The sequence below is a fragment of the Polyodon spathula genome, chromosome 3 (assembly GCF_017654505.1).
Source record: "Polyodon spathula isolate WHYD16114869_AA chromosome 3, ASM1765450v1, whole genome shotgun sequence".
Taxonomy (NCBI): Eukaryota; Metazoa; Chordata; class Actinopteri; order Acipenseriformes; family Polyodontidae; genus Polyodon; species Polyodon spathula.
In genome coordinates, this window is record NC_054536.1 from 87,508,104 (window position 1) to 87,521,950 (window position 13,847).

General features: G+C 37.4%; 1 protein-coding gene across 6 annotated transcripts in view; it reads right to left on the minus strand.

The window, feature by feature from the left end:
* The window catches only part of LOC121313576 (thrombospondin type-1 domain-containing protein 7A-like), a 191,860-nt gene that overhangs the window by 72,096 nt on the left and 105,917 nt on the right, over positions 1–13,847 (minus strand). For 5 of the 6 annotated variants that reach the window (XM_041246256.1, XM_041246260.1, XM_041246254.1 and 2 more), the window contains exons 4-6: positions 8,353–8,601; positions 2,664–2,845; positions 751–819 (exon numbers count right to left, since the gene is read on the minus strand). In XM_041246256.1, the coding sequence (XP_041102190.1) occupies positions 751–819; positions 2,664–2,845; positions 8,353–8,601 (500 nt within the window). The remainder of the gene's footprint in view (positions 1–750; positions 820–2,663; positions 2,846–8,352; positions 8,602–13,847) is intronic. The other variant, XM_041246258.1, reaches the window with a different exon arrangement.

A 13,847-nucleotide genomic window follows, 5' to 3' on the forward strand; every position in this document is an offset into this window, starting at 1 on the left:
CTGCCTTTTCTCTGCCTGGTGTTATGGGTCATCTGACTAGTAGGAGTCACTGAAGTGTGAGGTAAACTATTCCTATCCTAATTTCCATCTAACCTAAGAAAGTACAAAAGTGAATGCAGGGCTCTCTTAGGGACGCCAACCCACGCTGCAGTGCTTTATTAGGTGAGCCGCTGAGGACCCCACTCAGGTTATTAATCATCCCGGGGATTTAACTAAATCACTCCATCGCCAATCTCTAGCATTGTTCCCAAGGGTCTACATTTTGCCATCTAAACGTTATATTGTATATTGGTGCAAATAATGGTGTAAGGGAAACTATCTAAATATATTGTGAATGCAGTCTTTACTCACATTTAATATGTGACTTTTGTAGCTGTAAAATAATAAAAAGCAGGTTAAACTGTTTTGGTGTGTTCAATGTGTTTTTTCTAGTTAACAAAATCTGATAGCTTTAGTGGGATTTTGCATACAAACTAATGTAACACTGTCACAAATTAGCCTAATATTGGGTAAGGAGAAGCTAAGTATTGTAGCTCCTATAGTTCATTTAACAATAAATACTATGCATCTGTATAACTATTTACTTGTCACAGTGGCTTCATGTCAGATAATGTAAACCTTGTTATTGATTTTACAAGTGAATTTGTATGCAACTGTGCGACTAGCATAGCTGTTTACAGCCAGCATAGCCTTCATGCCAGGATATTGTCTGGAAAAAAAGTAGACAGGTAGAATAACTTAATTACCTACCTGTTATTTCAAAAGTGATTGACAGAAGTGGTGCAACACTAGGCTTCTGCTTGCTTTGAGACTGACTTTCTGAAATAACAGGCAAACACCCCAATTAGAATGTAAGAAATTACATTTTATTATTATTAATAATAATAATAATAATAATAATAATAAAGTAGTGTTCTTATTGGTTCCTGGCTGATATCATAAACGTGTTATACAGTGTTGAAGCTGGGGGAATATATTTCACATATTGCAACTGCATATTGCTTACTTTAGCAGATGGCTGTGCCTCGGTGGAAAAAAAACTAGTTGTATCCCCCACTGCGACATGGAAATGCCCCCCTAAGAGTCTTCAGCTAAAATACACTCTTCCTTTGGTTTATGCCTTCAAAAACTGCTCTAATGTTAATGCGCTGGATTGCAAGTTACAGCCTATTTTAATAAACTCTCTCAGGCTTTATGAGATTACCTCCTAATAGATTCTGAATATTCCTGTCACACACTGATAAGGACGGATTTCTAAACAGCACCAATCATTCATGCAGTTGTTGGATTCCAGAACATCTGGAATTGAGATATCTGTATTACTGAACACTCAACTGCATTTTAATCACATTTCTGAGTTTATGATTTTCTTTGTCTTGAATTACTGTATTAATAATTTGTTGATGAGTTCCACTTATAATCCTAGAAACTAGTTTTGTAATCTTCAAAAACATATTTTTTTTACATTCCTGGGGTAACACGTTTAAGCAAAAATCAATCAATTTACGTAATTATACCTAAAAGTTTGTTTTCTTAAGGGGGGCAGCACTTGAGCATCATTCTCTCTGTGTTTATTACTGTATGATAATATAAATTACTCAAGCTTACATTATGAAACAAACAAACCAAAAAACACATCTAGTATAGAAGTAGTTCTTGAGATTCCACCAACATAAACTATCATTCCAACCATATCACAACCACCCACTTTAAAACAACCTAATATTCTTCACATTGTCCCATCAGATATGTCTAGTAAAAGTAATATATAAAAAAACACATGTTTTGTATTCATAAATCGAGCCAATTTCAATATAATATGGATTTCTCTTCAACTTAGATCTTTTGTAATTCAACATGCATATATGAAATCAATGCCGACTGTGGCAGGGATGGGGTTAATGTCTCTGCCAGCAATCAAAGGTGTGGCCACTCTCCAGTTAAGTGTGAATTGGTGGTAATTGGGGAGTGACCATCTGCATAGAGCCAGCCAGAAATAATCTGTCAGGGAGAGGAGTTGTTGAGTATTGAGTGTTGAGTTTTGAGTGTTAAGTGGTTGAGTGGTTCAGTGTTCAGTTATTTAGTGTTGCTAGGAAAGGTATGTATGTTCAGTGAAGGCGAATGCCCAGCCTGACATTGCGTTTGTGTTTTGTTAAACCTTTATTTTGGCCCTTGTGTCCTTTTGTTTGTTTATTAAATGTGCGCTTTAGCGCTTAAACTGCAGCTTCCTTGCCTATGAGCCTCTTTCTTGCCATGACCTTGATACACAGACTAATTTACATAACTATGGTCCATAATTGTATGCTTCTGTCTTGTTTAATTCATAGATAGTGATGCAGCGGTGTTTCACCAGCCGCTACTCCAGGAAAGCTGTGGAGGCAAGCTAACATCAAGATATATTGGATATCTCTGTTAAATATCTGAAATCATGTACTTTTTTTTAAACCACCAAGATTATGTCAGATGATCATTTTTAAGCTGTTGCTTTAAAAGAAGTAGTTCACCATGATATCAACTCAGTGTTTTTATTCCAGTTCTTCCTTAATTTTATAAATTAAAAATAGAAATATTTTATTTGAGGCAACATTTTAATGACACATCAAGAAAGAGCTAAAGTATCTAGGAGTAAAAAGGTAAGTAAACACTGAGTCAGACTCATTTACCTTCCTTTTCTTTAAGTGTGTTCAGGTAAGAGAGAAGATCCTCATTCCCTTGGACACAGTACACTTCTCTAGTTTGTAATCCTCCTCCACAAAGGCCTGTTTGATTCCCTCTTCTTCGATCCTGCTGACTGAGTAAAGTGTCCACACGGCATTCACTCCACTCTGTAGTTCTCCATGCATACCTATGTACAGCAATGAAAATTATTCACAATAATATAATCCTAATGAAAACATACATTTCAGAAAGGAGATCTCCACCAAAGGTTTGATTTGAACAATTATGTATTGCTTTTGACAGATGGCCAAGAGAACCTTAATATATTTTGGCCCATTGCCTAGTCCACTGGAGCTCTAAAGCTGCCCCGAACGCTGGCTGAACCAACAAAGAAAATTAAGGAGTCTTTTGTACTTTACCAGAATTTGTACATGAGCATCAGCATTGATGATGCAAAAAAACAACCAAGGACACGACCTCAGTGTCCTCATAGCTATTTACGGCCATGTACGTGATTATATTGTCTGATTTGATGTTCAAAAGCTTGATTTGCTGTGATTCATTTGGTCTTAGGGATGGTTCTATAAAATCAGCTTCTTTCACTTAACTTTTGCTTGAACTTATTTGTTATGGTCATATCTCACAAAATGTACAGTAAGAATTTATTCTAAATAAAATTGTATATATATACTGTAGGATCAATAATTATCCATACCTCATAGCTATATACACTTGTATTCAAAAGTTTACATACACCAATGGAAATATACAATTTCTGGAATGTTCTCGATAAGAACGAATTTTAGGAAAAATCTTGCGTAGCAAAAGTTTTGCTTTTGTAGATGAGGAAAAAAGTTACAAGAAATAGATTTCTGCAGTTATTTAGTTCAGCAAGTTTTCTGCAAAACTCAAAAAATGCCAATTCAAAAGTATTCATACCATGACAAGGAACATGAAATAATAATAATAATTTTTATATAGCACCTTTCATAGAGGAACACCATCACAAAATGCTTTACGAGATACAAGACTAGGGTGTGTGAACTATGCATCAGCTGCTGAGACACTTACAAGAACATCTCACACCAAAGATAGAGAACAAGGAGGTTAATTGACTTACTCAGGGTCACACAATGAGTCAGTGGCTGAGCTGGGATTTGAACTGTGTACCTGCTAGTTACAAGCCTGTTTATTTAACCACTGGAGTACACAGCCTCAAATAAATAGCTAGTTGAGGCACCTTATGCAATAATAAACAATTAGGATATTTGCCAACGAGCTTTTGCTATGATTCCTTTATGATTTTTGACCTTTCTTCAACACAATTGTTCCAGTTCATTGAAATTCCGAGGATATCTCTTGTGCACAGCCTTCTTCAACTCATACTAGATTCCGTGTGGTCGATGACCGCAACTGGAGTTACACGTCCCGAGGCGTAAGCGAGGGCGCTAACGAAAGTCAAGGTCATCTACCACACAGTACAGCCCACAACATGAGGGCTCTATTGCTATCAGAAAATTATTTATTGCTTTATTTTCTCTTTAAAAAAAAAGTTAAAACCTATATTTACCTTGAACTTTCCGCTGAGGAAAATAGTCCCCAACATAATTAGAATAGAAAAACGACATACACGTAGAGAAAAAATTACTATTACTATTATTATTATTATTATTATTATTATTATTATTGCTAACATATTTATTTATTGGGGTCTTAATCTTTCTTATTATAATTTATCTGGACGTACAATTCTTGAATAGTCTGTGTAGTATTGAGTCAGACTTGAAACTTGTTGTTGGAGGCGGGGCGACATTCAAGCGGGCAGGGAGTGGATTGGTTGGTGTGGAATGAACTGAAACAGGGTTGAGAGTTTGACTGGCTGGTATTGAGGGAGGGTGTTGTTTGGATCCAGCCAATGACAGAATTGTGGACCAATCATGTCTTCCCTGTTGATTTGCTGTCCAGTAGCTGCTAACTGAGCCTTCATTAGGGTGTCCTGTCACAGTAGGGATGGGTCAGTATACCGGTTTTTCAGTTTACTGCGGTTTAGGTACATTACGGTATTAATACTGTTTCTTTTATTCTAAACCGCAATTATCGTAATTCCTTTATACAACGGTTAACGCATTTTTACAACTGCAAACACGCTTCTTCTAAATCAGGCGATGGTACTTGCAGCCTTAGCAAAGTGTCTAAGGAAGATCTTTTTGTGAACTGATACTGTATTTTGATAATGGTTTTGAAGGAAACTGTCAATGACACAGAACACACGTTTCAATTTTTGCGTTCTTGCTTGCTGCGCCGGCTGCTCTTGACTGCTGTCTTTCTGACGTGGCATGCAGCTTTTAGAGAAACGCCTTCTCCAAACCTTGCAGTGAAGAACACATTTTCAGCGTGCTATAATTGTCTGGATTATCAACAGTCAGTTTAATGTAATAGATAAACATGAACTTTATTGTAAAATTATACATCACTTAACACGGATTTAGTAGATTATGTTTTTTTTTTTTTTTTTTTTTTAATAATTGATTGATTTATTTAATATAGCGTGGAGAAGGCTGTTCACGGCTTCATGTATAATGATCAAATGTCGTTCAACTCCGCTAACAAGGTGGCAGCAATAGTTTTAGTGGTTATTTGCATTACGATTAGCAGGTGACTCGTGATCTTTGCATCGTCCCTTTGGTTCACAGCCACAGCCAGCCTCCCGCAATAACAAAGCTGGGCTGGGCTGTGCAGAACAGCGGACATCTGCGCTATAAGAACACGACCAATGTCTCAAACAAAACTAGCAAAGGCCCGCGACTGCAGCAGGATAGCCTACTTATTATCAGTGTAGTTTTGTTTAACATTTTTTACAAACATAAAAGTTAAAAGAATTAGGTAACTGAAGAATTTTGTTACATTATTTTAACCTTACAGCATTTACTTTAGGTTATGGTGTAATAATCATACAATTTATGTAAATGTACAGGTAAATGTAAATCCAATAACACGTTTTAGTATTAAAATACTTTATTAATTTATTTTTTTGGTTATATATTTTATTTATCCGGTTGAAGAAATAAACGACTCATCTCAGCTCTTAAATAGTAACCTGTACGGGTAAATGTTTGTGTTTTAAGCAAAAGACCGATCATTTCCCAATTCTACTTGCCATCAGCTAAACAAAGTATTTATTTATTTATTTGTTTGTTTATTTAACTTTAGACGTTAAAATGTTTTAAAAAACTACAGCACCACACCATTTTGAGCAAATAATAGATCTCAATACTGCTGTAGTATGACACTGAAAGTGTAGAACTTTATTTTTTTATTTCTTTTTCATTTTGATTATTTTTATAAAAAAAAGAAACGTGACACGTTATTTGGCTTAGTAAAATACTAAATACCAAATGTTTAAGTCAATCCATGAAAGGAAGTGTGTTTTGTTGGTTTTTGTGAATTACGGTATTTTAAGTGATTTACATTAGTCTTCTTTTGAGCCTTTATTTGATAACTTGCATGATGTACTGTATACCATGATATTAAGGTTACCACGGTATTTTTGTAGCGGTTATCATACGGTGAAAATTTCATACCGTCCCATCCCTATGTCACAGACATGATTTCTTATCTCTAGACCAGCATCAGAAAGTATGATTAAGTAGCTTTTTATATTATCTGATTAGTTGTAGATTACAATGTTAAGGGAAAAAGCCAGTATTTATGCGCAAACTGATTTTAAAATATAATTCACAGTTAAGCACTTCAACGTTCCAGCTGGCATCTATCCAAAATAGAAGCCTGCTAGATCTGGAAGCTGATTGGCTGGTCACAGTCAATCGTTTTCTAATTGGATTTAGATCAAGACTTTAACTATGCCATTCCAGAACCTTCATTTTATTCTCCTTTAACCATTCTGAAGCAGATTTTGATGTGTGCTTTGGATCGTTGTTGTGTTGGAACGTCCAGCTGCGCTTTAAACCAAGTTTTGTAGCGGAGGGTTTCAGATGATTGGCCAATATCTTTTGGTGTGCTATGGAATCCATTTTACCAAGTATTGGAACTACATTTCCTGTGCCTTTAGAGGAAAAACATCCCCATGTAAAGATATTACCACCTCTATGCTTGACAGTAGGTATGGTGTTTTTTTCTTTGTATTCCTCATCAGACTTTCTCCAAAGGTAATGACTATCAGCATGACCAAATAGCTCATTTTTTTGTTTCATCACTCCATAAAACCTTTGACCATCCATCATTCAAATTTTAAGCAATTGTCCTTATGATGTTTTCCTCAGAGTGGCTTTTTCCTTGGCCTGCAACCATTGAGACCTTCACCATGCAATACTCGCCCTGTGATTGAAATGGAAACCCCAGTCCCACTTGCAGCCACTTCACTTTGAATATCTTTGGCAGTCAATCTCGGATTGTTATTAACCTTCCTCACAGTTTTTCTAATTGTTCTTGGTGAAAGAACCTTCTTTCTTCCAGACTGAGGGAGCGTTGTGACAGTACCATTAGTCATGTACTTCTTGATAATAGAAACAATAGTTGAGATTGGGATACTCAAATGCTTGGAAATCTTCTTGTATCCTTCTCCAGCTTTATGACTATAAATAATTTTCTGACTAAGGTCTTCAGATTGCTCTTTCCTTTTCCCCATATTAACTTATTGGTAAGACAGCAATCATCCTATGCCTAACACTTTTATACCCTCTAAAAATGTTCACCTACAATCCAGCATTTTCTAGGCTTAGGAATTAGGTCCTGCATTATCATATTAAAATGTGGTATGTAAACTCTCTCTCTCTCTCTCTCTCTCTCTCTCTCTCTCTCTCTCTCTCTCTCTCTCTCTCTCTCTCTCTCTCTATATATATATATATATATATATATATATATATAATAGGCACGTTTTCAAAAATCCTTTGTGCAAGTGTACAAAATCCCTGACTTTGTGCAAGTGTACCTAGAAGAATTGATGCTGTTTTGAAGGCAAAGGGTGGTCACACCAAATATGGATTTGATGTAGATTTTTCTTCTGTTCACTCACTTTGCATTTTGTTAATTGATAAATATAATCTATTAACATGTCTATTTTTGAAAGCATTCTTACTTTACAGCATTTTTTCACACATGTCTAAAACTTTTGCACAGTACTGTATATATATAATTCCCAATGGTTCAGTGTTTAACATACATTTGTCAAGGGAAAGTGTGTTTGAAAACAAACATTGGAAGTTTTTATAGGCTTTTGATGTTATGGTAGCCACACATTTACCTCTCTTTAAATCTAATGTCTTTGTGATGTCATTCACTATATAGGTAATGATGTAACGATTTGCTGTAACAGTTTATCTAATTTTTAAAGACTGAATATTTAATTTCTTTATTTGCGATTTCACTTGTATCTTTACCAATATATTTGCACACTTTACATGTGCTTTTACAGGTTTCAGTATCCCTTAATGTATACATGATCTTTTTATTAAAAAGTGAAACAAACAAAAAAACAGACAAAATCATTACAAATCATTTCCAAGTTTTAAAAATTTTTTTTTAAAGTAAATTAAGAAACTTGTCTTTCCAAATTACAGCTGACAATTATATATTCTGTATCTTCTAGAACCGCAATTTATTGACTTGGCTACACAATAATTAACAAGAAAACTACACTGCACTTTGTGAACGTGCTGATGTCATTATGATACTTACGAAGCACAAGGTGGGACACCGTCGCCTTGAGGGGCACACTGTTCTTGTTCCTCCAGTTCTGGGCACTCTGCACCACCGCCCAAAGGAAACTGCTTTATTCTTCTTGTCCTGGTCCGGGCACCCTTGGGAGAGTTCAAGTCATAGCAGTCCTTAGAACAAGGACCCCACTCAGACCACTCGGTCACTTCACAATCCTTGGTCATGATACAGGACTGAAAGGTGACTGGAAGTTTTTCTTGAGTGCAGAGGCTTTAGTAGAAAAAACAAACAAACAAAAAAAGCACACAATCAATTGAGTGAAACTCTTGGAAGTGGATTCAGTTATGTTTTTTTTTTTTTTTTTAGGTAGAAGTCCTAATATTGTCAAGGAATGGCCAGCTATGCTTGGAGAAATGACTTTTATATCATTTTGTTTGCATATTTATTTGTCATGTATTGCTAGGTGAAGTGAAACACTTACATGCTCTGCAAAAAAAGTAAAAACAGAAATGATCATCACCTCAGGATCACTACTATTAAAAAAAATCTATTGAAAAAGTCTTACGCGTTTTCGTTAGAAAATCCCATGGTGTATTACAGAAAACTTAAGCACATTCATTTTGCAATATTGTGCATAATGTTCTGAGAGAAAATTACATACAAAATCCTGCATTAATGTAAATAGTAGTTTTAATGTGACTGTATTACAATTTTATCCATTGAAAACGTTTCTCATTTTAAATTATCATCAATCACCAACAAGTGGCTTTAACAAACACAATCAAGATGCTTGGCACTTCTCCTACCGAAAGTAGCACTGCAGACAAGCTATTAAAGGTAATTACACAGGACCTGCATCGAGAGCTCCTTCAGTTAGCAACCTCTTTCAGTGCTAATATGTTAGCATCTTTGAAACCTGTATGTTAGGACTACAGTATTTCTGAGCTTAATTAACTAATTAACCAGAATCAATCTAGTAGAAACTCAGATAATAAATTTATACAGGTATATGTGTCAACAGTCAACTATGTTAGTAAGTTAATTATATGACATTTTTAATTTTTTTTATGATAGCTACAGCTATGGCCAAATATTCTGTACTAAATGTATGTGATTGTACCTGCATTTTGTATGTGATCGTGCTCTATACTGTTTGCATGTGATGTACCTGCAGTTTGTATGTGATCGTGCTCTATACTGTTTGTATGTGATGTACCTGCAGTTTATATGTGATCGTGCTCTATACTGTTTGTATATGATGTACCTGCAGTTTGTATGTGATCGTGCTCTGTACTGTTTGTATGTGATGTACCTGCAGTTTGTATGTGATCGTGCTCTATACTGTTTGTATGTGATGTACCTGAAGTTTGTATGTGATCATCAGCTGGTTAAAGTAATTTATTTTCTCTAGTGTTCAGAGCTGTGGTAGATTGAAGTGAATTTATATAGTGTGTAAACTGGACCAGCTCTAGACCTGCAGGACAGTATAAATTGGCAAACATTGTATTAGAACGCCAGCTGTTCCAAGCGCCGGCCAGTCGAAGGGCCACATGTCCAAGGGCAGTCTGAGCTGTGGCAGTCAGAGCAAGGACAGGTAGAGCGAGGACCTTTTCCAAATCTCTTCCAATGGCTACTAGAGGCCTGGAACCCCGGGACAAAGCGTGCTCAATTTTTCTCCTCTCCTAGAATGAACACTGGTAAGTACTTGCTTCAGATAACGTTACTAACTCCCTCTCCCCTGGTACTGCCTGCTACAAACAGCAAATTCTCATTAAATTGCCATTCTCTGACTAACAAATCTCTGCTTCTCCACGAATAAATTATACTAATCTTGATCTTCTCTGTCTAGCAGAAACCGACACTCTGTAAATGATAAGCACTTACTACATCTATCCACCCCAAATGGCTACTCGCTCTTTGACAAGCCACGACTCACTGGTAGAGGTGGTGGCACTGCTGTTATTGCTAACACTGTGCTTGCCGCTAGGGATAGGAGCTTTAAAAGTTTAAATGTATGACCAGGTAAAAATGAGAGACCAGGATTGGGAAAACATGGCAGAAATGGTTCAAGAACTGAAACTGTTCCAAGTGGCTACAAAGGCAATGTTTTTAGAGCAAAACATCAATCTCTTCCATATACCCCACTGTATATGGCTGATAAAATCAGTTGTGTAGATCGGAGGATGACTCTGCTGTTGTCCATGATTTCAAGACCATCATGCTCAATGAACTGTGTAAAAGACTTAATCGGTTTGGTACCGCCATCCACTACTACCACAGAGCATGGTACAGCAGCAAAGTGCCCGACATGGCATAATGCATCAGACTCCTCTTCAGCTCTAGTATGTTTATAGTTTTATCTCCACAGATTTCAACCAATGTTTGAACAAGGGGACATTTAAAGAAGCCAGAATTATTTACACCTGTACATAAGACTTTTTGACAATATTGAATTGATGAGTTTTGTTTTATTTTTATTTATTTTTTACGTTTTAGTTTGTTTACTTAGAATTCACTAAACAAAGTTGTTAGTATATATGAGAATGCAATATAAAGTGTATGTTTGTGTATATTTAACAAATATGGTTTAAATGTTTAAATTAAGATACTGCATAGTTTTTAACTCTCTCTTTCCCAGCCTTCTCTTTGAGCATCTCGCTATCAAGCTCCCCTCTCCCATGTCCCTCACCCTTGCTGTTATCTATTGTCCACCAAAGAATAACTCTGCTTTTATTGTTGAGTTCTCACAATTCCTCTCCCTAATCTCCACTTCAACTGACAAATTTCTACTCCTAGGTGATTTCAACATCCATGTAAATTTGCCTTCTTCCCCTCTAGTGCCCCACTTTGTCATGCTCCTGAATCTCTGAACCTCTCTCAATCTGTCAACGTTCCCACTCAAACCTGAGAACACACCCTGGATCTGCTCATCACCAGGGGTCTTGACCCCTCCAATCTCTCCATCTCAGCTATCTCTCTCTCAGACCATTTCTTAATCATTGCCAATATTAATATTCATTCACCTCCAGCTACTACTGATACTGTTATTTCCTTCTGTCCCAGGAATCTGCTAAATTCTATAATACTCTCAGAATGTGTCTTCCCTCTGACTATATTGTTCTGTCTTCAGTCAATGGTGCGGTCCCTCCACAATGCCACCCATACGAAGATCAACAACACAATTACCCCACTTACAACCAGAACAATGAAGAAAAATTGCAACTGTCCATGGTATACCCTCAAACTTCTTCTGCTTAAGTTTGCCTGCCGCAAGTCTGAGTACAAATGGAGGTCGTCTGGACTAGCAGTTTACAGAGAGATTTCGACCGATCCCCTCAGTGCGCTCACTGCTGCCAGGGTGTAGTACTTCTCAGAAATTATACATGTGGGTCACGGTAAACCCAATATTCTCTTCAAAACCACTGGTCTAATCCTGCTTCCATCTCTCATTCATCCTCCTCTCTTACCTGCAATGATTTATCCTCTTTCTTTCAGAACAAAATTGATACCATTTATTCTAAGCTCTCCTGCCAAAAACCCAGTAGAGTACTCCACCACCTTGACTCCCCTCCGATTGCCCCTCCTGCTCTCTCTTCCTTCTCTCCTGTCTCCATTACTGATATCTCCAGCCTATTGTTGAAATCAACTACTGCCACGTGCCCCTTGGACCCCTGGCCAACAAATCTTGTCATCTGATTTTGCTCCTTCCATTATGCACACTCTCAACCCGGTCGGGACAACCCGTTGTCCTGGTTTCAGATCGTGGTCCACCCCCCCCCCCACCCCCCCCCTTGACTCGGCTTCGCTTGTCTCTATCTTCCAGGGTATATCCAATCTTCCTTTACTCTCACAAATCCCATATCCAATCTTCCTTTACTCTCACAAATTCTTGAAAGAGCTGTAGCCAGCCAGCTGACGAAACATCTCACGGATAACAATCTGCTTGAATCTCTGCAGTATGGCTTCCGGCCGCATTACAGTACCGAAACTGTTCTGCTCCAGATTTTAAATGATCTTCTGCTTAATGCTGACGCTGCTGTTCCCTCTGTCCTTGTCCTCCTTGACCTAACTGTTGCTTTTAATACCACAGATCATAGCATTCTTCTTGACCATCTTCAGAAGTATATTGGGATCTCTGGAACGTGTCTCTCCTGGCTGTCCTCTTACCTATCTGGACGCAGGAGGTCTGCTTTCCATGATGCAAGCAGTGCTAACGCAAACACAGTCACTTGCGGTGTCCCTCAAGCGTCTGTTCTTGGGCCTCTTCTCTTCAACATCTACATGCTTCCCTTGGGTCACCTCATACGCCAACATAGACTCATGTAAAACTAGACCCTGAATGTCCCTCTGCCACGGTCCGGCTCTTAGCTTGCATCCAAGACATCGAGGCCTGGATGTCTGCCAATTTTTTTCAGCTCAACACTAACAAACCTGAACTTCTAGTAGAATCAAAAACTCAACTCAAGAATCTCAATATTGCTTGCTTGAACCTTGGAAACTGTCTGCTGCTGCCTTCTCCCACTGTACGAAGCCTTGGTGTACTTCTGGATAATAACCTCTCCTCTGATGCCCAAATCTCCTCTGTAGTCAAATCCCCTTTCTACCACCTCTGAAACATCTCAAAAGTCCATCCCTACCAGGTGCAGACATACTCTGTCATGCACTCGCAAAAGGGGGGGGGGGGGGGGGGTGTACTAAAGCTTCCGACAATAGCAACACTTATAATTCCATCAACTTGTTAAGAACTTTTGAAAGCACATTTTTAACAGTCGCAATTGTTGCTGACATTTCCCAGTCTGTGTTTTCTAATGCGTTGCCAACTGTGCTCAATGCATTTGAGGCGAACACCCAAGTACCTAATTTTCACTAAAGTCAGGATGTACTTACAAGACTTGAAAACAAATTACTATGACATTTCTGGTTTTCCAAGCATATTGGGAGCAATAGATTGCACACATGTGCCACTAACCCCTCCAGCTCATTCTGAGCATCTGTATAGGACCATGATCTATTGTGTGTTAATTGCCTAGGCTACTAAGTAGACCAAGTAAAAAAATAATAATTTTAAAATTTCATTTGATTTTACTACTCTACTGTATACTGTATAGGCCTACTGTACAGATTGATATTTTTACATATTGTAATGTGTAGCGTACCCAAAACACATTAGTGTTATTTCAGCCCAAAAATTTATATTAAAAATACATAAAGAACTGTAAATATATTTGCGTGTGATTTTATTGTATTGTTTTTAAACCCGACACATCCTTATGTAAATATCTCTGGTTTAGCAAGGGGCTACTGTATGATTCTGAAAAGCTTTTCGGGGGTGAAGGTTGGGGCCGCACTACATAATCTGATGGGATTAAACTGACTTTCAATTTTTATATATACAGTATAACAGTATTAAAATAGGTAAAGACAGTTAAGACAGAACAGAATGCATTGTACAGATGACGTTTACATTTAACAAAAACAGTCTTATTTTGATTCTTGCACCCTTGCATGTGTAGACA